This window comes from Lampetra planeri, chromosome 4 (assembly GCF_965212315.1).
Source record: "Lampetra planeri chromosome 4, kcLamPlan1.2.h2, whole genome shotgun sequence".
In the NCBI taxonomy this organism is placed as follows: Eukaryota; Metazoa; Chordata; class Hyperoartia; order Petromyzontiformes; family Petromyzontidae; genus Lampetra; species Lampetra planeri.
This window is the reverse complement of record NC_136110.1, coordinates 17,862,428-17,889,868: the sequence shown is the minus strand read 5'-3', so window position 1 is coordinate 17,889,868 and position 27,441 is coordinate 17,862,428. Positions and strand designations below refer to the sequence as shown.

General features: G+C 45.3%; 1 protein-coding gene across 2 annotated transcripts; it reads left to right on the top strand.

Moving 5' to 3' along the window:
• The first annotated feature begins 642 nt into the window (after positions 1-642).
• On the top strand, positions 643-26,500 carry SLC1A4 (solute carrier family 1 member 4). 2 transcript variants are annotated; one of them, XM_078593373.1, is made up of 8 exons: positions 643-1,391; positions 13,026-13,068; positions 13,312-13,395; positions 14,064-14,230; positions 15,415-15,648; positions 21,346-21,540; positions 22,475-22,609; positions 24,605-26,500. In XM_078593373.1, exons 1-8 carry the CDS (start codon positions 937-939, stop codon positions 24,822-24,824), a joined length of 1,533 nt encoding a protein of 510 aa, XP_078449499.1. In that variant the 5' UTR covers positions 643-936; the 3' UTR covers positions 24,825-26,500. The 2 variants fall into 2 exon arrangements, with proteins under 2 accessions (XP_078449499.1, XP_078449500.1); XM_078593374.1 differs by lacking the exon at positions 643-1,391 and adding an exon at positions 4,890-6,516.
• Positions 26,501-27,441: the final 941 nt, after the last annotated feature.

The following is a 27,441-nucleotide window of genomic DNA, read 5'->3' as shown; positions in this document are numbered from 1 at the left end:
ATGGGACCGCCACTGTTGACTTTCCCACGCAAGGTGGTACTCATTTATATATATATCGATCCTGAAGGGATGATGGGCTGAGATAACTCCCCAGGCAGGATAACTTTAAGTAGGCTGAACTCTGCCCCATCAACGGAGCCTCGCCCTCCAACACAATACTGGGAGTGGATGATATTTCACGGCAGTCTCGCGGCGTCATGGTGTGTGTGGGTCCTGGAATGTGAACAAATGTGACGTCGACGCACACGCCCCGCTACGAACAACATCACCATTAACCACAACATCATCACCAATCCCCCCTCACCATCATCACACTATCACCAATCCCCCCTCACCATCATCACCAAAACACAACACCATCATCACCACACACCACCTACCATCACCACACAAAGATCCCCCGTATAGCCTTATTAAGACTGTTGGGGCAAGTGCTGTTAGCGAGCGTCTCTGAAGGGCCGGCACGGCACACGAGGGTGTGGATGGGCAACACCACGCCCGGCCGCCTTTGTCTCCCCAGGAGGCGACATTCACACACAGTGAGCGGGAATCGAACTCGGGGCGCAAGCGCAGCGCTAACCGCTGTCCCACCGCTCCCCCCACCACACCCCCCACCGTCACTCGATGCAGGATATCGCAATGGTTGCGTCATTCCGCCTTCCTTAAGTAGCTGAAGTAGCGTTCTCTCTCGCCACTCGCTCGCCCTCTCTCCCTGCAGCTGCTCACCTCACTCACTGTCCGACCCCCCTCTTTGTCAACCAACAATCCCTCCCGACTCTCCTCGCCCCGAGCGCTCATCCACTCGGCCGCTTCTCCTCGCCGCTGTCCAGGGACCAGTCTATCCACCCCACCCCTCTCTGTGCTCGCAAACCCGGCCTGCTCACCATCACCCCCCCTGCCTCGAGAGGTAAAACCCCGTTGGGACGACGAGAAAGAATGGCACCCGCCAAGGAGAAGAGGCGACCGTGGAGCTCGCGGCTGCGCGCGTTCGTGCGCGGCAACCTCCTCGTGCTGCTCACGGTCGCCGGCGTGCTGCTGGGCATTGGCATCGGCATGGCGGTGCGCAACGCCGACCTGAGCCTCGCCTCCAAGACGTACTTCTCCTTTCCCGGCGAGCTGCTCATCCGCATGCTCAAGATGATCATCATCCCGCTCGTGGTCTGCAGCCTCGTGTCCGGAGCCGCTAGCCTCGACCCGCGCTCGCTCGGACGCCTCGGTGGGTTGGCCATCCTCTTCTTCCTCGTCACCACTCTCATCGCCTCCTCCGTGGGGGTCGCCTTCGCCTTCATGCTCAAGCCCGGCGCGGGCGGCGTGAAGCCCGTGGTGTACACGGGCGCGGTCGTCCTGCCGCAGTCGAAGGAGGCAGTGGACTCCTTCCTGGACCTCGCCAGGTAAGAGGCCCCAGGGCGCTCGACCCCGAAGAGGGAGGGAGCCGTGAGCGAGTCGCTCCCGGCACCGCCAACATCATCCGCCTCCGCCGCCACGTGCGTTGATGGGTTCGATGGTTGCGACTTCCCCGGCTGAGTGACTCACGCGCGCTCCGTGATGCACTCAACCCACTCGCGCATAGTCTTAACTCGCTCTCACTTGCATCTCACACACACTCACGTTTGTCTACTCACTTGAATCTCTCACACAGTATACTCTCTCACTTGCATCTCTTACACGGTGTTCTCACTCTCACTTGCATCTCTCACACTCACGTCTACTCTCTCGCTTGCATCTCACACACACACTCACGTTTGTCTACTCACTCTCACTTGAATCTCTCACACACAGTATACTCTCTCACTTGCATCTCTTACACGGTGTACTCACTCTCACTTGCATCTCTCACACTCACGTCTACTCTCTCGCTTGCATCTCACACACACACACTCACGTTTGTCTACTCACTCTCACTTGAATCTCTCACACAGTATACTCTCTCACTTGCATCTCTTACACGGTGTACTCACTCTCACTTGCATCTCTCATACTCACGTCTACTCTCTCGCTTGCATCTCACACGTCTACGCTCTCACTTTCATCTTACAAACACGTCTACTCGCTTGCATATCACTATCACGTCTCTCTCATTTGGCTCTCGTACTCACCTCTACTCACTCTCACTTGCATCTCTCACTAACACAAAAGACAAACATCCCCCGTATAGCAGTGGCGGCTCCTGCAAAATCTCTCAGGGGGGGCAAATGTCTGGATGATTGATAAGGATAAGGTCCACCCATGCAATGAATAAATTAACAGCTTAAGCATGTAAAGGCAACTTCACTTCTTTAATATTAATGAAAAATAAAGTGACTCTTACAATACATCTTGTTTGTTTATATACTCACTATTAAAACAAACCACTCAAGTTTATTTTATTAAAGATTCCACTAGGTGGCGATAAATTATATTGTTGGATGAAACGTGCTTACGTATGCTGACGTTATCACGTATGATGACGTAAGCACGTTAGTGCATGCCCTCCCGGAAGCCATAGAGAATGCATTGCAGCGCCCCCGTTCGAAAAAAAACATCTTTGAATGTAAGTCTATGGGGCCACTCGGGGCGATTCTCAGCCGTAGTGAAATCGCCCAAAAAGAGGCGGTACTCCACAGAACGTGACATGACGCTGATTGGACTATATCCAGAGGCTGACAGTGACGGCTAGCGTGACTCTGTGGTTGAATGACATTGGTGGTGCGTCGCCCAATCGCCCTAATGAAGAAACCGCCCCTGCCGTATAGTCTTAACAGACTTGTGCCAAGTGCTGTTAGCGAGCACCTCTGAAGGCCGGCACGGCACACGAGGGCGTGGGTGGCCAGCACCACGCCCGGCCGCCTTTGTCTTCCCAAGTGTTGATGTTTACACCCAGCACCAGGTACTCATTTGAGGCGGAGTCGACCTAGGGGAGGCCCAGGACCGGTTCGGATATAAACATTGCTGGTGTTGACCGTGAGCGGGAATCGTTGTGCTGTGCATTAATCACTGTGCCACCGCTCCCCAAAAACACGCACACACGCACTCGTGCAATGCATGGCAAACAGGTAAAGACCCGTATGCAAATATATTTAAAATCTTTAACTTCAAATTTGAGCCAACCTTTTTTCTTTTCGAACCTTCAACAACCACCGCCACCAGTGTTACAGTTTGTGTGTGGATGTTGGAATCTGTTGGCGTCAATAAGACGTCAAAATCTAAAAGCACACGCTTTATCTTCTGGCCTAAAAATTAGAGATAATTGTATACACTTTCACCTAAACCCAGGACTACGAGAGCGTGAGTCTGGAGGATTGGAAAGGAGCCTGATCCTAAAGACTGCATCGCTTTATGGATAACTTAGCTATGAGGTGACTGGAAGTGTTACACTCAAGTTAATGGGGATCTGGCAAGAAGGATCTAGGATTCCAGTTCCTTGTGTTGCACACAACAATAATCGACATGAGGACCCATCTGTAAGAGAAAGGGACCCTGCCTATAGACATCTGGCAGTTCACCAATATTGCTTCAAGAAAGCCCTGACTTGCTGTTGAGACTTGAAAACGGATCATAGTTTTTTGTATTGACTGAATGCTGCTGGAATTATGCACTTCCACATAACATTGGGCTGTGCCCAATGGTATGTTTAAAGTATATATAGGTATATATGTTTTATGTGGAGGGACAAGTATGTGAAGGAAGAATATTGGCTAACGATATTAATCGATGGGTTGATGTGTCGTTGCCCCCTGCTGGTTTGTATCGCACTTCAGTCCTGGATACAAGTGCTGACATGGCACGTGGCACATGGTGTGTAATCTAGTTGTGGATAGATCCCTCTATGGATGCGTGGGATGGGGAAATGACTCGCAGGCTTTTCAAAGTCTGGCTGGACGCGAGGCAGCCCTTATCAAACACAAATACTGAGGCTGACTCAGCCCATTGATATTTATCCAAGTCATGCTGTATGTCCAGTCTGGAGGCATTCATTACGCAATGTTTACGCTTTCAAAAGTGAGTATTGCACATGGATAAGTGAAAAAGTAAACAAGTGGCAATCTATGGGCCCACATAGTAGTCGGCACTCCATCAGTGGAGGAGGAAGAGCAAATGTCCACCAACTCGCTCTCCTGAAGCCCCCTCGTGACCAGCAGACCTCGACATTGGCATCTGGCTCCTGAACCATATTGCCATACACAAACATAGAATGGCAATACAAAATAACCATTGCCATCGTTGTGGGCAATACAAGTAATTAAACACGCAGGACATTTTCCTGCTCCACATATCTTGTGTGTGTATATATGGAGGGCCAGATATGAGAGGTGCATAATGCAACATTTGGCATGTGATAAAATTAATTCAAATCACCTTCAAATTCTGCCCTGAAAGTCTGTATTGTCATTTATACAGGGTGTTTCAAAAATATGAACCCAATTTCAAAGCAGTATATTTCACGATGGCAACATGTTATAATTACACAAAGTTACAAATGGGTTAATGAGTTATCAAGTCTCTCCTCTATGGGAACTTCATTTGCCAGTAAAAATATTATAATTGTTTTTTTACCCTTCTATCTGGCAACAAAACTGACACCTTTTTACAAGGAGTCATGTTTGCATAGACCGCAATACCTGCAGTCATAATACAAACAAAAGAACATAACTCTGATAATGTGCACTGTCCTTGAAGTTGATTGGTCCACACCCGAGACAGCTTTCCTTAGAGCCTAGTCTCACATGGGTTGGACCAGATGACGCCAAAAGGCGCACAACTCAAAGACAATGCACCATCAGAGTATGAGAGCTCGGGGCAAGCATCTACACTATGGGAACCTCATTTGCCAGTAAAAATATGATAATTGTTTTTTTACCCTTCTATTTGGCAACAAAACTGACACCTTTTTACAAGGAGTCATGTTTGCATAGACCGCAAACATGACCAATTATCATATTTTTACTGGCAAATGAGGTTCCCATAGTGTAGACCTGTAATTAAGGACTCAATCCATAAGAGTACATTACCTTGAATGCCATAGGTACTCCGAAGACGATTGACTGAAATGCTGTGATCAACCGTATCAAACGAAGCAGACAGGTCCAGTAGGCAGAGCAATGTGACTTCACCACGGTCAGTTGCCATAAATGCATCACGGATGATCTTCAGCTTTGCCGTTTCTGTTGAGCAACTGCGTCGGTATTCTGACTGCAGGCTTGGGATGGGGCTGTTTTGCTTAAGAAAATCCACAAGCTGACGATTCACTACTTTCTCAATTATCTTCGACATGAATGTTAAATTCGAAATTTGCCTGGAGTTATTGATGTCCGAAGGGTTTGCTTTAGCCTTCTTCAACTGTTCATTGACGACATGGCAAGTTGGTAGGCAACCTTGAACAATTGAAGTATTTCACGTGTGCCTAATGAACGGCAGAAGCTCTGGAAGGAACTCCTTTCATGACTTGATTCGGCAGTGGGTCCAGCCCACAGAACTTCGTTGGAGCAATCATTATGATTCTCTGGATCTTCTTGGCTGAACATGGCATGAACATATCCAGAATGGCTGGGACTGGTGACAGGAATTACTCTGGGGTATTGCCTTCTGTTTCTCTACGGACTTCAGCAAACTTTTCAGTGAGAGAAGTCATTAGGTTCTGCGCTGATGGACAGTTCATTCCTGGTTTCACCACCATGTTTGTTCCCAGAAGATTCGCCTTGGAGCTCAACGGCTTACTCGGCTGAGCAGACCGCTCCGTGAATCTGCGGTTCCAATACGATGGCTCCTTCCCACGGGAGACACGGTGCCGTTCACGTTTCGGCCCACCTGCCTATCCGAAGATAAGTCTGTTCAACAGAAGCGTTGCTCTTGCATGCGTGAGTGTCATCGAAGTTGGCAGCACTTGGGAGTTACCCCGAGCCAGAAGTTGCTGGCCAATGACACTTTCCCCACTGGTGAAAATTCATCAACCAGGGACTGGAGAGTACTCTAGCACAGATAAAAAATAAAATGTCTGCGCTATCTGGCTCGTGAGCACTGAAGAGCTTTGAGTTGATGATAGCAGTCCGGAATGTTTCCTTATCTAGCACTCCCCAGCTAACCTCTCGCCACACTGTCGTCAATGATTGGTGGGGAAATGAAAGGTATCGGCGAACTCGACTGTGGTCTGAGATAACGTTTGGTGGCTCAACCAATATTTCCTCGAGAGTTCCGACCTACATAATCGCAAGGTCCAGTGTTCCACCATCACGGTGTGTGGGCACGTTGTGGCACGTGTTGCACATGAGTGAGCATGTAGTTTATGTGGATGGCGTGTGGCTCATGAGCTCTTTCAATGTGAATATTCAAGTCACCGACCGATACGATCTGCCACTTGTACAGCGCGATGGCTTGAAGGTACCTCAACAGCTCGACGAAGAACGTGTCGGGGAATGAGCGATGACCCTTGGGCGATAGAGAAGCAGCTGGACGATAGTGCTAGAGCAGGGGTCCCCAACCCCCGGGCCACGGATCGGTACCGGTCTGTGGCCTGTTAGGAACTGGGCCGCACAGCAGGAGGTGAGTGGCGAGTCCGCACGTGGCCCGCCCCATTATTTTATTTACCACTTCCAACCACGCCTCTTTCCCGCACTGCGCACTTGTCTCAGTCTCAGTTTTGGTAAGCCCACAAGCTAACCCGATCCAAAATGAGTAAAAAACAAACATCGCTGGAGAGCTTCTTTGAAAATGGGGAAAGATCCGGTTCGTGAAAAAATTGTCTTCCACGAAACCGGTCCCTGGTGCCAAAAAGTTTGGGGACCGCTGTGCTAGAGGACGCGGTGACCGAGAAGCACAGGGACCCGGAACGTCTTCAGGTGCAAATGGTGGAGGGATGATCTTCCACGCCAGCTTCTTGGACGCGATGGCTGCCACTCCACCATGGTTTGTCCTGGCATCGCATTGTTATGGGCGTGGTACGTCCAGACGTAGCCCGGTGGTGTGCACCGATTTAGTGCTGTATCTTCGCTTGTGTATGCCACGTCTCGGTGACTAGGAACACGTTGTAGCTACCTTTTTAACGATGACTTGTTTCCAATGGACCGTGTATTTAGGAGACCGAATTACACAGGCCAAAGGGGGCAGCAGCACTGGCAGAGTGATTTATGGTCTGGACCGGTGGTAGCTGTCCGTGGTAGTGAGATGTTAATTCCCTTGCCTCGTATGCCAGTGCACATAGGTTAGATCCCGACCCTGACGCCTGTTGTATATTTGGAGTTTGCATGTTTTCTCCATGGTCGTGTGGATTTTTATCCGGGTCCTCCGGTTTTTCTGTCCATATTTAGAAACATGCGTTTAGAGTATATGATTGCTCTACACTTCTACACGATAAGCCACTACCTTGAGCTATCATTTGTGATAGCCAGGTTGCTTCTGAAAAACAACTATAAAGCACTGTGGGCCTTATCTGGTAAAATAAAAATAGTTCATAGTTGTAAAGTGTTATTTTATTGTTTCTATCTCCATGACGGTGGGTGATAGCACGGCCGATTGCCCAGCCGTCGCCCAGCCGTCGCAGGTAGTGCGGCAGTTTCGCTATAAGGCAGTGGATCCGGTGGGGCTAAAACACGAGATGGAGATGGAATCGGACACCACGGCCACGTTCTCTGTATGATGTGCACGCCGATCCAGTGGCTGCTATAGGCAGAGCCGAAAGATGGCAGCCTTGCCCTTGCGTGCCCTTCTCAGTGGGGAGACATCTGGGCAGTTGCGCAGGAACTGCTCACGCGTGTGTAGTAGTAGGTTGGCATCATCACCGCTACGGCTGATTATAATAGTCTGTACTTAAAACCAGCGACTGAAAGACTTACAAGTGGGTATTCCAGGCGTGCGAGGCAGACGATAAATGTGTGTTCACAACACCGTTGTCGCAGCAGATATTGCTGTCGTCGCAGTTGCTGCTGTAGTAAGTTGTTGATTTTCTGTTAACTGTCGTTGGGCGCCACGGTCGCGATGTCTTAACTCCCTCGCCTGGTATGAAGGAGGTCGTGGGTTCGATGCCGACCCTGACGCCTGCTGTATATGTTTAGTTTGCATGTCTCTCTCCCCGTTGTCGTTTGGTTTTTACTCCAGGTCCACCGTGTTTTCCCTCTGCATTTATAATCAACATGCGTTTAGACTATTTGGCTGCTATACATTTCCACTTAATAAACCACTTTGTTGGGGTCATCATTTGTGGCCAGGTGGCTTCTGAAAACGAGCCTGAAAGTTGAATGGGCCTTACCTAGTAAAATAAAAATAGTTTATAGTTTTTAATAGTTGTAGTTATTTCCGTGGGAGTAGTTGCTATAGTGGTCGTTACTGCTGTAGTGGTTGTTAAAGTTACTGCTTCATTGGCTCTAGTTGGAGATTATGCAGCAGTAATTGGCAATGGTTTTGCGGTAGTAGCTACTGCAATAACTGTGTGTAGTTGCTGCTGTTTTTGTAGTGGTTGCTTTCTGTAGTAGTTGTTCCCGTTTGTGCCGTAGTTAGTTGCTGTTATTGTTTTAGTTGCTGGTGTAATACTTGTTTTTGTTGCTGTAGTTGCCAGTTGTTGTCGTTGCTGCTGTTGCAGTCGTTGGTGGTGGTTGTTTATGCTGTAAGCGGTTGTTTCTATTACTGCTGTAGTTATTTCTGTTGCTAAAGTAGCTGTAATTAATGCTGTAGTACTCGTTGAGTTGCTGTTATTGCTGTAGCACAGTCGTAGCAGCTGAAGGGCACCCCCGGTGCAGCCACGATATATACTATTCGGCTATTACATACAGTATTTGAAAACCTTAAGCCAATAATTTAGGTATACGCGGTGGTAGTCTATATATAAAGACAATGCAAGCACTGCACCACAATTCGGTAATGTTTCCAAAAGTCCGATCAGAACGAGATAATATGTCAGCATTGAAATAATAAAGCGGTAACGATGTGTGTGCGTGTTCAGTCGTTCAATTGTAATGTGAAATTTTATCAAGGGACTGTGTGTTGTCTTGGTGTGGTCTGGGACTGTTTCTTGCTGTTGTGCTGTCTTGCTCAAGCTTGGGAGTTTTAACTTCCATACTTGATCTATTTTACGTATTTTTTGTGATTTGCTTTCCTTTCCTATACTTTGCACTCTGATCGTGTTTTTGTATTGATTGTTGTTGTAGTAATTTTATGACCCACCCCTACTGGACATCTGTGAAAAAAGAGTTTTCTAGCTCTTCGGATTTCTCAAGTCTAAATAAATATTCAGATTTTGTGTTCCCACGCCGAAGCACCACAAGTCAAGTCTAAACCAGCTGAGACACATTTGATCAAAAGTAATTAAAATAGATCGGCATGGCAGGAGAGGTATTGTTGTATATGCTGGGTCTTGAAAATTAATAAAAATAATAAAAATTAAATGAAGATTGGAAAAATGCGTAATTATCCGAAATTATGCAATTTAATGTAATTATCATATTAAGTGATGTAAATGTATTCAATTATGATAATGTATGCAGTTATGATAATTATGCTTAGCTTCGTTGTCTAGGGTCGTATTATCAATCGGGATAATACAATTATTCTCGCTTTAACATTTACTTATTATTTCTTAGTGTGTTTATGTTAGGTCTCCGAATTCAAATCTCACCGCAGAATACAGTTCATATAATTAAGGTTATTATGCATGTACTTAGGAAGGCACTACTCAGACACTTCTGTGTTAAGCAACTTTAATTCTAAACAAAAACATACACTCTAATATGCGAACTCTTATGCTTGGAATTGTTAACACAGTACTCCCTGGAGATGTTCTCCTCATTGATCCGTACATTTAACCCTCAATGATTATGTTGTCAAATTGGGTAATCAGAACAATTATTACTTCCTCGGAGTAACGCTAGCATATACGGCGATAGGAAAAAGTCCTTAAACATGCATGCGGCGATATTCATACGAACGGCAATAGAGAAACATATCCCGAAGGCAAAAGTAGCTATCAATTAATTCATTGGCAAGATTATGCAATTAACGAAACGAATGACTAAAATACTTCTAACAATCGTATTCATGTAACTCGACGGCAGAAATTATTTTCACTATCAGTTGATATTTAACGCACCATTTTGGAATGGCAACCCTTCTTGAAACACAAAGATAATTTTTGGAACAATCTTATTCGTCCCGATATGCGTGTTGTGTGTGTGTGTGTCTTCATTGATCAATTATCTGCGTAAAGCAGATGCCGAGGTTGGGCATTCCTTGTAGCAAAATTTAGTTTGTTCCCTGCAGAGCGGTGAGTGTGTGAGGTTGGGCGTATCATACAAACGGCTTCGTTGCTCCCTGTCTCGCTCAGAGCGTCGTCTGCAGCTGTTTGTCCGCTGCTGGATGACGAGTCGGCACGACGATTCCGTCGTCAGATAGCGCGTGCAGCTCGTCTGCTGGTCGCCACTCCTCACTCTTGCATTGGTTCCCAGCTGATGCTTGTCGGTGTGTGTTTATTCTCGAGTTATATTTTGATATCTGGAGGTTGGAGAGATAGCTTTAGTTTACACTGAAGTTTTCGTGATTGCAGGAGCTCATGTACTTTGGTTAATTTGGTAAAGTCACGTAGATAGAAAGATACAAAATGTATACATATGCGGTGAATAAGAGTAAAATAAGGGAATTGATAATACAGCCACGAATGTAGACTGCAGTCTATAATATCGACTTATTCTTCTCATCAAGCTTCGAACTTTTACCGTATTAAAAAAAATATTCCAGTTATCATGTCCATTTGTGGCTCTGGAGATTTGTTTGTGAACTGTCCAAAACGTTTAGGGAGGTCATGGCATATGGTCGTCTGACAACCTAGAGATTTCGCAGATCGTCGTTAACCCCTCTTTGCCCTGGGAGTTTATTGTTTAATGGCCTTTTACGACCTCCAGATGCTTGGTGCGGTTTGTGAGGGGTAGCAGATTGAGAGTGTTGGGTTTACTTATTTATTATTTAAGAAAAAAATATATATTGGCCGAATTATTCTTAATATTATTTTTTGGAAAAAGTATGCACAGTCACCCTTAATTTCCCATTAATTAGTCTTAATATTGACGGCAATCAAAACCACAATGCAAACACGCGAGACAATGAAGTCTCTCTTTGAAACATGGGAATCGCACCATAGCGAGTGGTTGTGCAGGAAGCAGGATCTTACACAAGGAGCTTTTATTATTGCCTTAAACCACGGTCTCGTGTGACCTGGGCGACTTGCAGTGGCCTACAGGAAGTGACTGCTTCAGCTGGAATCCATACCAAAAAGTACTGCCACGTGTAGATCGCTCGGCCTCCATTAGAAACCAATAGCTCCTTCACAAAATTGCCCCTCCACATACAACATAAAGGTATTGTTACACTCCCCGTTAACCACGCGGCCATCTGGGAGTGTGTAATTTCAGCAGCATTTATTTAATACAAACTCTGGACCCGTTTTGATATTTCAGTGTCTCGTCGGTAGTCATTCTTGCGCAAAGCAATGTTGGCAATTATAGACGAAGACCCTCTCACTGAAACAAGATAAATGTCAGTGAGTGCTGGAATGTTGAAACGCGTCAGCGATGGAGTGTAAACGTGTTTGTCGACATGGCTGCGCCGCCCATGCAAACTACGGGTGTGGTGTGTGCCTTCGGCGTTGGACGTCACGACCAATTGTTTTGATTTTATATCTATATATATTTTTGGAATTTGTTCTTTTAGTGTTTGAGATGTTTACTTTATGAACCCTACTCGACGAGATGCTCAGCAACTGGTGAGCTCGGCCGCAATGGTCTCCCTCTAGGCTCAGCGTTTTGCAAGTTAATTTATGCAGGTGGCATGGGCCTTGCTGCACAGGCCACAAACGTCGAGAACATTGCCAATACTCTAGCAGCGGATCTCACTTTATTGGAGGCATATAATCCGTCCACCTAAACAATCAGAATCCGATCAGAATGTTTATTTATACTGGAGGAATCCAATGAACTATAAAGTTATATTTTTTACAAATTTACAGGAGTTCAGCTATAATTCAGCAGGTGCAACATTTGATGCGCCCTTTTGTTGGTAGCCCACTGCACTATAACCTCACTCCCAGATATCTCTGTGTTATCATGAACAGACTTTCAAGCTCCACAAAAGACAGATCTGTGAAAATAAAAAATCAAGAATTGCCCTGCTATAGAAACTTGCACGAACGACCTAGGGGTGTCTCAGGTGATGTGCTGCGAACTGCCGACCCCTCACTGATTTACTCAGTGGCAGTCCCTGCACTCCAGCCTGGTCGGGGAAGTTGTAGACAAAACTGCTAGATGCACAATGGAATAATGCGATGTACATACCAACCAGAACACTGGAAATGACTGGTGAACATTCTGCCACCAAATATTCGCAGAGACGTTACGCAAACTGCAAGGGATCTTCCACGTTTTCTTGCCTATGGCAACCACCTAGCCATCAACCAAGACCTCAACAATGTACCTCGTCGCTGACTAGTCCAGATCCCCCTTCTGGGATCGTGCTGCTGTTTCACTGTCCAAAAAAATCTCGCCTAGATCTGGAAGAACGTTGGCGAACAGAGTTGAAGAACGCAGACTTCGGCTGGCTTTGACATTGTTCGAAGACACCGGTGGTGTAACTGTCAACTGCATCAGAACATCAACTGGATACTTGGAAAATACAAGTCAAGCCACAGTGCCAGTGTTATCTGGGAAACTCTCTCAGATGAACTTTAAAACTTTATCTGGTTCATGGAGAGATTAAGAATCCTTCTCCATAATTACAATCATCTTAACTGTCCCTTTGTAATAACAATGGTTGATACTTTGAAAATTATGGTTTGCTCACCTTTCAAAACAACGTGAAAACTTGCCAGGCCGAAGTCAATATACGTTTAAAATGTTTTGTCGTTACATTTTTTGTGGGGGGGGGGGGCAACGTTTTTGCAATGTTTTCAACTCTTATTCTCTTCTCGAGCCTCATACTTTTATGTCACTCGCTCGCATATGACTGGACGTGGTTCACAATTGCAGTCTTAATCTTTGTTTTCCATGATCGTCACCGTTTGGTTTTTCTTTCAACAGAAACATATTTCCTGCAAATCTGGTCTCTGCAGCATTCCAGTCGGTAAGAATTTTGCAAAACAAGACTTTCTGTGGAATATTCTCATGAACCTCCGATTATCACGGTTGACTATGTACATACATAACTGTGCCATTTGTCCTGGTTTACAGGACATGACGACTTAACAATTTTATCACCAAGTTGTAAAATAACATCAAATTATATGGGAGATGACGTATTATAAATGACTGTTGTTTTCGATGTATGCCATTAGCTCTAAGTTTGCGATGTTTAATATTTTTTCAGTACGCAACAAAATACGAGACGGTGTTCATTAAGATTAATTTGACCACCGATAATGGAACGATGGAAATAATCAAACAAGAAAAGGTGAGTGACATAGTTCCACAGTGTCTTCAGCAGTTATACTAAAGCACATCTAGTTCTCATAAACATTGACTTTTAACTTAACTGTAATGGAACTATTTCAAATTATATTTGTGGGTGCCATTAGCTCTAAGTTTTGTGCCAAACACTGAATTTGGAAACCAGGCCGGATTTTAATTGAAGCCGAATGGTAATGTTTTTGGATGGAGATTTAGTCAAGTTTAAAGATGCAGTGAGATGGATGTCGTCAGATAGACTGACTAGTTCATTTGTGTGAAAGAACCAGAAGGTTTGCTCTACCACAGCTATCTGGCCGACGAGCTACTAATTAGCTATTGTGAACGTTTGGAAATTAATAATGCAGCAATTCATACTCTTTGGGTCTTTACCAAAAGACCCAAAGAGTTACCGAAAGACCCAAAGAGTATGAATTCCTGCAGTCACGAAAGCTTTAAGTCAAGAATAATGCAAGAAACTAGAGCAGCTGCTCGCAGTCTCTGACAAAGAAGTTACGGAAGTTTTCTTACTGTATTGTCCTCTTGGAGTAATTTCCGTGATGTTATCTTTAAGTTGCTCACTGTAATTGTGTTTTTTTTCCCACTCGTTTTATGCGAAGCTAGTTACTGAAGACAACTGTTCAGTGTTGATCGTTGTCTTTTTGTTATTTGCAGGTGCCCATGGGTTCTGATGCTGATGGAATGAACATCTTGGGTCTCGTGATGTTCGCTATTTGCTTTGGAATCGCTCTGCGCAAATTGGGCCCTGAGGGAGAAGCTCTGATCGTGTTCTTTAACAGCTTCAACGAGGCCACGATGGTACTGGTGTCCTGGATCATGTGGTATGTGTGTGTCCTTCGCTCTGCCTGTGTGTATTCGGCACATATCGTGCATCAAATAGGTATTGTGCATCATTTAAGGGTGCAAACGGTGACGAGGTGTTAACTACTTTGTCAGGTATACAGGAGGTCGTGGGTTTGATTCCGACCCTGACGCCTGCATGTTCTCCCCGTGGTCACGTGGATTTTTCTCAGGGTCCTCCGGTTTTTCCCTCCACATTTAGAAACATGCTTTTAGAGTATTTGGCTGCTATAAATTTACACGTGATAAGCCACTTTCTTGAGCTATCATTTATGGCCAGGTCGCTTCTGAAAAAGAGTTATACCTTGCAAGCTATTGAAGTTTCATGGCATGCGATAAATCAGGGACTAACCTTAATAACACCGATACTTATCTTCACACTGCCTTGTAAAGTGCAGTGAACTTGTTCTGTCAATGAGCCAAGGCTTTGATCCAACACAAAACATAGTTTTGCATTAAATAAACCACTAGTTTCTTATCCATACAAAGATTCCATTTTAAATGGAGTGGAAATGTGGACCTTGAGAAAGAGCCAACTGAGACGGTTAGAATAGTGTGGAGAAGGAATTGGAGTGAGCTGGACCGAGAAGATCAAGAAAGTAATCTTGAATGGCATCAATGAAATAATAACGCTAATGGAAGTCATTCGAAGGAAAGGGCAGAACTGGATTGTTCCCATGCTAGGAGGGCACAGTTTGATGAAGATGGAGGTTAGAGATGGAAAGGTTCGAGAGAAAAACCAAGGGTTGGGATGTTGGGGGAGCTGAAAGAAGCGGCGTTTGTGAGAATGAAGAAGACTGCAGAAACGGAAAAGGATGGGGAAGATGGCCGCCAAGGGCCTGCCGCTTGAGCAAAATGACTAAGGGGGGAAGAATAAACAAACCATTCTGCTGTCTACTTCGCAAGCACTGCTGATGATAGCCCTGGGCCAGTGGTGAAAATTACTCATCTACAAGGAGGGTATGAGTCTGTCCATAGGACTGTTGACTTCCATAAAAAGTTGTATTAATTGTTTCTACCCTGGAAGGATGATGGGCTGTCAACCCCCAACCAGGGTTTGAACTTTCAACACTTCGGGCTGGCGAACCGCTTGCTCCACCGCTGAGCCGCCTGGTCGGTTGCTGAACCGCACTAATAATTATGTCCTGTGTTCCCTTCCCCTCAGGTATGCGCCCCTGGGTATCATGTTTCTGGTGGCCAGCAAGATTGTGGAGATGGACGATTTGGTGCAGCTCATCACCAGCCTGGGGAAGTACATCCTGTGCTGCATTCTGGGACATGCCATGCATGGCGGCATCATCCTACCTCTCATCTACTTTGCGTGCACGAGGCAGAACCCGTACCGCTTCCTCCTGGGCATCATCACCCCCCTCACAACGGCATTCGGCACTGCGTCCAGGTGAATGTAATTGTCGTGTCCTCGAGCTCGCTTCTTCTGTTTGATGTTGTCGTCGAGACCACAAGGCACGTATTCTGTTGTTATTGGAGAATATATTATCCAATCGTTGGAATTGCGCACAGATCCGTAGACTCGCACAGAGACCCACAGAGTAAAAATATTTGTTAGCCATTGATTATTTTGTGTTGTGTATTTAGTTTTGCGTCAAGCTAAGACCCAATATTTAACAGAGGGGTTCCTTGCCTATAACATTTGGCAATTCACCAACATTGGTCAAAATAAGCTGGGACTCTGCTGTTACGAGACGATGTTGAAAACTGTTCAGAGTTTTCTTGTGTTGGACCAATACTGCTGAAATGATCCACTACCAGTTGTAAGTGCATCATAATACCGATTGTATGTGCAAATAAATACTTGTATGTTTTATGTGGAGGGACACATCTGTGCACAAGACGGTCTTGTCTGCTGCACCGCGTAGGTGATGGTTTAGGCCCTTGTCAGACAGCTCTGCTAGGGTCCCCACCTCTCCAGGTTTGACCCGGACAGTAGAGGAATTGGCGTCAATGTTGACATGGTTACCGATATTTACAAATTGATTTGTACTGAGAGCTGGTACTGATCTTGCAGTCGATTGCACAGTTTTATTGCAGTCGATTGTACAGTTTTCAAAACAGACCTGTTTCCTGAGAAATATGTGAGTTACGTGGTCAACTAGTTGATCATGGGTTCGATGGGGTTCATTAACTTTGCAATGTTAACGCGACCCTGGTTCTTTTAATGGTTGTTGAATTTGCACATTGCTTGTATGATCTTGCACCGTGTTACTGCTTCATCCTGAAAACCGTACGGGTGCCACGGCGTGGGAGGGTTTCACTCCATTAACCAACTTGAATGACATAGCCGTAATGTTTTAAGCCCCTACGCAAATATCGAGGATTTTGGACTCCAGCACAGCTGCTTCCTTTGTTGCCATGTGACTTGGGGCAGGTTGAATGGGGCGGATGAGACTGTTCATAATGGCACTTATTCTAAAGCCACATGGTAGATACTGCGGGCAATATACGCAATGCAAACGAAACGTCATCTGTACAAACGATATATACAAACACTTCAAAATACACGATGCATGCCAGCCACTGTACGTACAGCATAATGTGTCAATTTTGTATGCATGTGTATTGGGTACAGATGGAGACTCGGTCTTTTCTGAAGGCAACACGTTTATTTATAACAATAATAACGGGAATACAAGGTCCCTAACACTAACCCTGGGGAGTGTTGTATATGTCGGGTTTTGAAAGCTAATATTATTAATTTATGTGACTGTTTGCGATTATGCTAATGTGGGTAGTTATGATAATTAGGCTTTGCTTCGTTGTCGAGGGTCGTATTATCAATCGGGACAATTCAATGAGTTGCTTTAACATTTACTGATTATGTCTTAGTGTGATTATGTCAGGTCTACAAATTCAAATCTCAACGCAGGATACAGTTCTTATAAATAAGATTATTATGCATGAACTCCGGAAGGAACCACTCAGACTTTTTAAGCAATTTTAATTCTAAACAAAAACATAACACTCTAATATGCGAACTCTCATGCTTGGAATTATCCACAGTATCACCGGGGAAATATCCCTCATTGATCCGTACATTTAACCATCAATGATTGCATTGTTAAACTGGGCAACCGAACAATTTATTAATTCCACCGAGTAACGCGAGCATATACGGCGATAGGGAAAGTCCTTAAAACATGCATGCGACGATATTCATACGAAAGGCAATAAAAAGCTAATTATTATATCCCGAAGGCAAAAGTTTACGTCAATTGATTCATCGGCAAGATTATATAATTAACTAAATGTCTTGGGACGATGGTGTGCGGCGGTGTGTGTCTGCTGACGCAGATGCTTTTCTTTTCGCTAAGCCTCAATTAATTCGTGGGAAAGATTCTGTGATCCAACAAAAGGGTTAACACTATTCTCTCTGTGAGCGTGTAGATTCGTAACAAAGGTTTCAAAAGTTTAGTTTACATGGATGAATCTATTGGTAATTTTTACGCGATCAAAATAATTTTTTAATATAAGTACTACTTATAAACGACCGTATTCTTATCACACAATGAGCACCAATGTCTTCACGATCAGCTAATGGTTCATGCACTCTTATAATTAGTCTTCTTATGATTGGCTCGGGTTGGTTCCATGTGGGTGTGTGTTGGATTGTCCCCTTGATAAATGATTGTGTTAGTCCGGGTATGTATATGTGTGTGTGTGGTTTTGGTTCCCTTGATCAATTCTTTGCGTCAGGCAGATGCCGGCGATGCGTGTTGGCGTGTGAATGCGGGCGTGTCATACGAACGGCTTCGGAGAGCCCTCTCTCTCGCTTGGGGCGTGTTTGCTGTTAGCTGCCTTCTCTCTCCGCAGCTGAATGAGCTGCGTCGGCACGATGCTTGTCCTTGAAGATGCTTGGTCGCTCTTGTCGCTCGTCCGCTGGCAGCTGACCCCTTGTTCGATGGCGCGGCTGGCGCTGTGATGCTGGCTTGGTCGATGTTTGGCGCTTTCCGCCCTTTCTCGAGGATGATTGCTGGAATTCTCGTCAGCTCAACTCGAACTGCAGTGGCTCGTGGGAGCGGACACTCAGGGCAGAATGGCTTTCGAGCGATACTTCTTCAGTCAGCGCTGAATTCACACTGGGTAGCACATCGCTACTCGGCGAGCCTCGCCATCCTGGTTGGTTGCTGGCCCTTCTCCTGTTGCTGGAGTCTTCTTCTGCTGGCAAGTTTCTTCTCTCTCAAGGCTTCTGTGTTGGTGGTGTGTGTGGTCGAGCCCACGGTGCTCTCGCTGGCGCTGCTCGTTCGCTGGCACTCTCAAAATTTGTTAATTATATTCGCACACCTCTTAAACAACTGCGGAAAGCTTAGTACAATACAACTTGTCGCAATCCTTGACTTTACAAGCGACTCAACACATCAGGATAAATGTAGAATAAAACTTTCAGCGATACTCTGTCGGCTCATGCCGAACTCAGCTCTTAACAACGCATCGCCCCTTCTCTCTGCGAGCCACAACACCCATGGTTGATGTCGGTGCCTGCTTCCTCGCAAGCCTCCCTCACAAGCCTCCGTCGCGAGGATACTGAGAGTGCACCCTCTGTGTTCGGGCTTAAACAAAAAACGTGAAATTCCCTCCCCTCTTCGCGCGTCTTCTCACAAAGGACCCGAATTTCCTTTGATGTCGCTTTGCTGTTGGGGAGGGGGGAGTGGTATGTGTGTCCGTGTGTGCGTGTGTTTGTTCTAGTTTATTGGGGGTGATAATTTGCTTCCTCGAGCCATCTTTTAATCCGGAAAACAGATGCCAAACTGCAATAAAACCCTTTGTGAGAGCCACTTCCTTTGCCCCGAGTTTATTATTTAATGACATTTTACGACCTCCAGATGCTTGGTGCTTGAGAGTGCGCTGCGGGGTTAAATGTTTTGGTTTCATTATATATTATAAAAAAATATATATATTGGCGGAATTATTCTTAGTATGAATTTTGGAAAAAGGCTCCTATACAACAGGAGGTATAGCCTCCGGGCTAACATGCCCTAATCACTGGGACCACTCTCTATATCACAGCCCTCCAGCTCGGGGGGACCCAGGGGAGGCTAGCCTGACCCGACCTAGCCAAGGTCCTCGGGTCCCGACCACTGGCCCACTCGGTCCCGGCCCTGACAAGGACTTCGGGTCCGGGGGTTCCCAGGGTTCTATTCTGGGCTGGCTCTTTGGTCTTCTGCTTGACGACAACTGGAAAACCTGTTCAGAGGTCCGACTTATTTACGGTGCCCAGGGTCACTCCGCCCCTGGCCACACCTACTCTCTAGAACCTTCTGGAGGTACCTGGATTATTGCGTAATCCCCCAGCCCCCACTGGGGGTGTGTACCTCCGGTTCCCAACCACCCTCTGGGTTCCCTGGCCTAACGGCGTTACTTCATGCAGGCCGGACTCGCTGTTGCCCCCTCTTGACCCATGGCTGGCGCTACATCAGGTCGGTAGTGGTGATGGCGTATTACGCTAACAATACTCACTACGCATGTATGCGTGTACAACTTTTTTTTGCACCGTACGTAGCCAACCGTGTTAATCGGAGGTGCGGGATGTTTCACAATGAATGCTGCGTACACAGCATGGCAAACACTTAAGCATACATGCAATACCTTTCGATTTAAAGCTTTCGTGACTGCAGGGATTCATATTATTGGTTCTTTCGGTGAAGTCACGTAGAAGGGAAATAATAAAAGAATAAAAATAAAACATAATAAAATGAAATTCTCACGACGTTTCGGCCACAACGCAAGCAGCCGTCCTCCGGTGAAGAAACAGAGCTGTCGGAAAGACAGCGTCTTAATGAACACTGCTAAGCTTGGCAGCGTATTTTAAGCTGGGTGGGAGGAGGAGAGAGGCTTGACAAAGGAGTTTACATATAAATGGAGAAATTTAGCATATTGATGACAAATGCAGATATGGGGTTAGTCACTCTTTGTGGAATGTGTAGGCGGTGGGGGGTCTCAAAGTCATATTATGCTAGTGTATTATGTAGGATTAGCAGTAATAAAGGGAGGGAAATTTTAATAATAAAGAACTGCAGCAGCCAAACTACTGCGTATCAAGCTAGTGCATTATGTGGAAAACAAAAAAGGAGTTTCTAAAGAACTACAAATACCCTACTACCATACAATAAACCGATGTGAAAAAACTAAATATGAACTACATGAATATAATCAATGTACTCAATAGTGTAGTGTATACCCAGTTACTTAATGTTAATAGTTCAGCTTATTGGAGAGTATATTGAGTACATTGATTATATTGATGTAGTTTATATTTAGTTTTTTCACATCGGTTTATTGTATGGTAGGAATTTGTAGTTCTTTAGAAACTCCTTTTTTGTTTTTCACATAATGCACTAGCTTGATACGCGGTGGTTTGACTGCTGCAGTTCTTTATTATTAAAATTTCCCTCCCTTTATTACTGCTAATCCTACATAATACACTAGCATAATATGACTTAGAAACCGCCTACACATTCCACAAGGAGTGACTAACCCCATATCTGCATTTGTCATCAATATGCTAAATTCCTATGTTGATATGTAAACTCCTTTGTCAATGCTCTCTCCTCCTCCCACCCAGCTTAAAATATGCTGCCAAGCTTAGCAGTGGTCATTAAGACGCTGTCTTTCCGACAGCTCTGTTTCTTCACCGGAGGACGGCTGCTTGCGTTGTGGCCGAAACGTCGTGAGAATTTCATTTTATTATGTTAAATTTTTATTATTTCCCTTCTACGTGACTTTACCGAAAGAACCAAATGCAATATCGTACACTGTACCCACAACATACAAGGCAACAGGACATTACCACTACGTATTACACAACGCCGTTAAACGGTCTACATGGTGCACCGCACATTGGCCGCTCTCCTTTGTGCCACCATTGCCTCTCTTTAAGAGCAAGGGCGACCTGTGTTGCCTCCAGATGTTTGAAGAGACGTAACCATGCTGCCATTTTCTCTCCTACGTGGAAGGACGGGTACAGGAGGGGGGGGTGTATTTATCTTCTTCCACGTACATGTAAGTTGAATTTCTTTCACATCGTACGTAGCCAACCGTGCTAAAAGGAGGTTCGGTTTCTTCACTCGCCATTGGGGTGCAGCTCGGCAACGTTGCCGCTGATGATCAAATGCATCGAGGAGAACAATGGCGTGGACAAGAAGATCAGCCGCTTCATCCTCCCGATTGGCGCCACGGTGAACATGGACGGAGCAGCCCTCTTCCAGTGCGTGGCGGCCGTCTTCATCGCGTACATGAACAACGTGACACTGGACGCCGGACAGATCTTCACCATCCTGTGAGTCGCCTATTGCCTGTACAGTGGTGAGGAGTAGTCCGTGGTGCTGACGCATTGAACAGTTGAATGCCTCCACTCATCACGATGCTGTGCCATCAGTGGGGGGACAATGACCCAGAGTCACTCGCAGGAACCTGTACGTGGGTTTATGGTCTCGATAAAGTAAAACCGGTTTATTTAAGTTTTAACTCCACCCAACAAAATAATGCTTTGGATTGTGTGCCATCATTGTCAACCATTATTTAACCACTATTGCATGAAGACCTCCTCATGCCATTGTCATCCTTTAGCCCTACGATGCCATTATCCATACTTTTAGTTTTTTAGGTAAAGTCACGTACGTAAAAAATGAAATTAAAATTTATAAAAATAAAATAAAATAATATTAATTTAATTTTTTACCTACGTGACTTTACCGAAAGAACTAAGAGTATGAATCCTTGCAGTCACGAAAGCTTCAAATCTAGAATCCATTATCCATCTTTCTTCCGCATATGAGCTGTTCTTATTACACCATCTCTTCCTTGTGATGTTGCTGCCAGAGTAACTCGCAACATGCACTTCAGTATTAACCAGGACGGCCTGCCGGATTTGAACCACTCATCTCCTGCAACAAGCGGCGAATGCGATATGGAGCCAATGCCTGAATTTTGACAGCTGTTTGTGTTGGAGTGTAGGGAGTGGTAGTGTAGCGGTTAGCACCCTGCGCTACGAACCCAGCGACCCGAGTTCGATTCCTGCTCATGGCAAACACCAGTAACAATTATCTGAACTGGTCATGGGCCTCCCCTAGGTCGACTCCGCCTTAAATGAGTACCTGGTGTGACGTGTAAACATCTCCACTGGGGAGATAAAGGCGGCCAGGCGTGGTGTTGCCCCCCCCCCCCCCCGTCCCCTGTGTTAACACAAGCTGTGCTGTGTGTCTTACTGACAGCGTTACAGCAACGGCGTCGAGTGTGGGAGCTGCTGGGATTCCGGCAGGTGGCGTACTTACACTGGCCATCATTTTGGAAGCAGTGAGCCTGCCCACCAACGACATTTCCCTCATCCTGGCAGTCGACTGGCTCGTGTGAGTTCTCCAGTGCACTTGCATTCCCCACACCTGTGCCTGTGGTGTCCGACCTATCATAGTCCCCACTTGCCCACGAATTAGAGCCCGACTGATACATAGATTTAACCGATGTTATTGGCTTAACCGAGGTATCGGTCAACAGTCTGATGTGCCACGATTACATATATAATGAACCAAAAATAAATCGATTCTTGTACCTGTAAATGTTACGTTTGGCAGTTGGTATTGCTATTTGTTAAATGATCTGGTAGAGGGAGCTCTGATACTACAAGCGTGAGGTGGCGCAGCTGAGGCGTGCACTTAAGTCACTAGCATATTCGGGGTCGTACGATGCTTGCAGTGCATGACCCATCATTACCTCACCAACTCTTCTCCCCGCCATCAGTCTCTGCACGTGGCCTCTTCAATTTTGCTACAAAAAAGGTGTTGATTAATGTGCACTTCAACATGCAGTAGTGAGAATGCAGAGGTGCTGTTATCTTCACTACAATCTGCAACTGCTCGAGTGGCATGACTAGAGACATGAACTCTGATGTGCGAGCACTGCCAGACTTGGCCAAAATAGCTGACGTTAAATTTGAAAGTATTTTTTACTATTAGTTTTATGTTGAATCCATTAAAAAACTTCTTGATGTGTGTTTTTATTTGTTTGCTTGTTCATAGTATAATTTCAGTTCAATGTTCTCAAATATTTAAAGTTTAATAAAGTAGAAGAATAAAAAATGTATTAGAAAATGTAGCATTTTTTTACAATATCGGTCTATATCGGCAGTCGGTGAACTAGTACTCCAAAATCAGTATCAGCATTGGACCCAATAATCTGGCATCGGTTGGGCTCTACCACTAACACACCAGTACACCCACCCACCCACTCATCAACTAACCAATCCACTCACTCACAAACTCGCTCACTAACCAACTCAACCACTCGCTCAATTACCAACCCACCCACCCATCCAAACTGTGATGTTTGATAACATAAGTTGTGTCTGCAACAGTTCCATGGAGCACAGGCTGGCAACCGCTGGCATAGACAATTCAAACTGGTTGTCACTCTAATTTAGGATGCCCTGAAAGGTTAAACATGCTATAAATCTAGACGTTGTTATTTGCCTATTGTGGTCACAGTACATCTCTGTGTTGCATCTATCCGGCCAGGTGGCTCAGCCCTCAAGCGAGTGGCTCGCAATCCAGAGGTTGAGAATTCAAATCCTGGTTGGAAGTCGACTCAGCGTTTCATCCCTTTGGGCTCAATAAAATGAGTATCACCTTCTGGGTCATAAGAATGTGCTCGAAAACAATTAGACTTCTGAATTAATATTTTGAATGTTAATTATGTCCTGTTAGTGACATCATTGTCTGATTAACCCTTTCCTGTTCCGAGACGTCTGCAAGTTGCAGGGTGGGTCCCGTTCACTGCTGAATCTCGGAACGCGCAAGTAGTTTGCGTACATTTTATTTAGAGGCATAATGCCGTAGTTTTTAGAGACGTACTGTACTCGCCGCAGAGAACTGTAGCCACACGAACACACTCTATGATAGCTGGCACCAAACTGTGCCACACACCCTCCCGCATGGCCTTCTGATTCTAGAACGGAATTGAAAAACTGATGACATACCCTTGTCATCGGAATGGAAAAAGCTTGATAAAAGTAAATGGTCTTGGGCAAATTCACAGCACTAGAAAGGGTTTTGGCCAGTGGTTGAGACTAACGATGGAATGGCAGCCCACTGAGTGAACACGCTCGAGAGGAAGTCCAGAGGGATGAGATTGGCTCGTTTGCAGGTGCCGGACAGATTGTTACATCGCAAAACTGTGCGAGATGGCTTGGGGAAACCTTTACCCAGAAGTGTATTGAGCAAGTCTGGTGATAATGATTTGTTGTTTTATTGCATTGAGTTTATAAATAAAAATGGTACGTTTTCTCCCTGGTAACATATCCTCCATTGCGAGGGGGTTCACACTAACGAGGCCATTGTTGGTTGTGCCAGGGACCGGACGTGCACCGTGATTAACGTGGAGGGTGACGCGATCGGGGCGGGGATCCTGCACGTGCTGAGCCAACGCGACCAGAAGAAACGTGGCAGAGAAGAGGAGCTGCAGGAGGTGAAGTGCGAGCCAGTGCCCAATGGGAAGACGTGGCACGAAGACCGGCCACTCATGCCAGGCAATGGCGATATCGTGGAGCCCAGCCGTGAGTCCGTGCTCTAGCTGGTGCCATGCCGCCCTCTCGCCGATTCACAACGACGACAAAGATGCCAACGACACCTCGACAGCGTCACCGGTTGTTGCTTAAGTCACCTCCTTCGTAGACCAGAAATTCAATTGGCGAATTAGGAGTGGGAATTCACTGAGATCGTAAATGTTACAAGTTGAGTGCAGAGCTAATGCACACCCGAATAAAATTTCAATTTTGATCAAGGCTGTGGAATTAAAAATTTAAAATACCTTAGCCTGTAGGTTTTTGCAGCAAATGATTTGATATGGTGCAATTGTAAGAATTGTTTCCACTGGCGAACTGAAACGTGAAGAATTGGCTTATTGTTAAACACGTAAACGCTTCATAATTTAATTAGTTTGGCTATGTCGGGTGGTGGAGGCTCTAGCAGCAGAAATTTGGCCAGATGTTTGTGGCCAAACCCAAACATAACGAGTAATATGACCTTGTTATATTTTGCACATCCACAATACAGATGGGCATAACAAAATATTCCCTTTTTATTTATTTTATTTATTGTAAGCATTTTCCACCACCAGAAGAAAGCTGCTGGAGTGGGCTTAGGCCAGTGTATCAACATACAGCTACTTCCTACTTGATACAAAGAGCAAAAATAGCACAAGGTGTTTTTTTATGTTTTGGCGTTTCGGGAGTGTTCATTTTGGTGTGTACAAAATACACGCAAGTTTACATCTTTAGAATAATTGTATATCTTGAAATTGTTACAATGTTCTTATGTTGGAAACATAGACAGCCTTAAAATAGGATGTGTTCAAGGTTTCAAAAAAGTCATAGATATTTTAAAGATAACACATGAATTATTCCATAAATCCTAAATTACTGGATACAATTTCTACGATATAACAATAATCATAACAACAATAATTCCCAGGCCACAGAGAAAAGCAACGCGCACGTTCCTTTGCTTCGTTTGGTATTTGTACTGAGAAGCAAGTGTCGGCCGTTTGATTTGGAGGTCAGCTTTCTGTGCTGATCAGGTATTTTTCTGAGCAGTTTATTCCTATTCCTACCAATAGGCACGCGGGTCCCAGTGAGCATTTGCACAGCGCCCTGCTGCTTGTTCATCGTGGTGTAGAGAGCACACGCGAAAGCAGGTGATTGCTGCAATGCCAGCGTACTGTTGGTGCAGAGTGTATACGGATATCAATCTGTAAATGTATTTGAACAAAGGACCATGAATACAAAACTGGCACGTTTGACTGGTAAACATAAATTATTTAATATTTGAAAATACTTGAATACAGTTTAACAGTTTATATTGTGTGGTTCTAACACAAGCGCCAGCCGATGCTTCTTGAGGGCCTTTTCATATCGCCCTCCCTTTCTATCCTTAGCCCCTCTCCTCTCTTATCTACCCCCCCCCCCTCGATTTCTATAGCCACACCTTTTTCGGTGGAACAGTTGCCACAAAGACTATCATTTTATTTTGTACATAGACCGTGGGACCATTTACTTTATTCGATCAGTGCTTAGAACAGGGACTTGTTCTGAAAATGAAATCGAGCAGCTGGCTTTGTTTTTGCTAGTGCACAATAGCTATTTGTCGTTGCGAGTGCACAATAGTTATTTTTGAAAAATGTAAAGTAAAACCAACTCGAACTGTGCAGTTCGAAAATGTATTGTTACGAATAAAGAGCAAGTGACAATTCCTATTTGTGGTTATGATGTTTTCAAAAGGCTCAACACATTCGTCAATTCTTCATATGTTGTGTTGCAGAGATAAGCAACTGGTTTTAGGAACGGCATCAATAGTAGCACATCAATATCCAGGTATTTTTGGCCATTTGATGGTGTTGGTGCTAAGTTGCATCCCACGCTGGAAAATGAGGCTTACCGCAGCCTTCGCTCGGAGGTTTGGAGAGCTGTGCGGTGCTGCAAGGATGAGTGGTGGTACCGGGTTGCTGAAGAGATGGAATCTGCCAAAGTATCCCGTGATCACAATTCACTCTTTAATTACGTTAAAAAAAACTTTACCTGCAGAACCACACCTATTACTATCCTTCGGGGAAAGAACGGTGATCCGATCTCTCACCTGCTGGAACAGGTTTGCTAATGTGCTGAGCATTTCTGTCAGGTCTTGGGAGAGGTGAGGTGGGGATGACCCTGCTGGGGCTGCGGTATTGTGTTATCTGTTGAGAGTTTCATAGGTGATCCAGAGTCTGAGAACAGGAAAAGTGCTGGTCAGAGACGATCTCCCAAGTGAAATGCAGAGGGAGGGTAACGTCTGTGTGGACTTTTATACGACATCATCACAACTGTCCGAACCACTGGACGAGTTTTGCAAGAATAGAAGGATGTCCTGGTGGTCCCCCTCTTGAAGGTGAACCGCACAGACTAACTACAGGGCATCCTCCTCAGTGAGCTGGGAAAGGTCCTGGCAAGGATTATTCAACATTGTCTTGCCAAGCATGCTGAGGAGAGGCTTGCGGAGCCCCAATGGGGTTTTCAGGCCAGGGCAGTCCTGCACAGACGCCATAGCTTTTTTACGTCTGCTACAGCAGATGTATAGGAAATTCCAAAAGGACCTACATCTCTACTTTATTGACCTGATCAAGGCCTATGATATCGTCAATATGCCAGGGCTCTGGG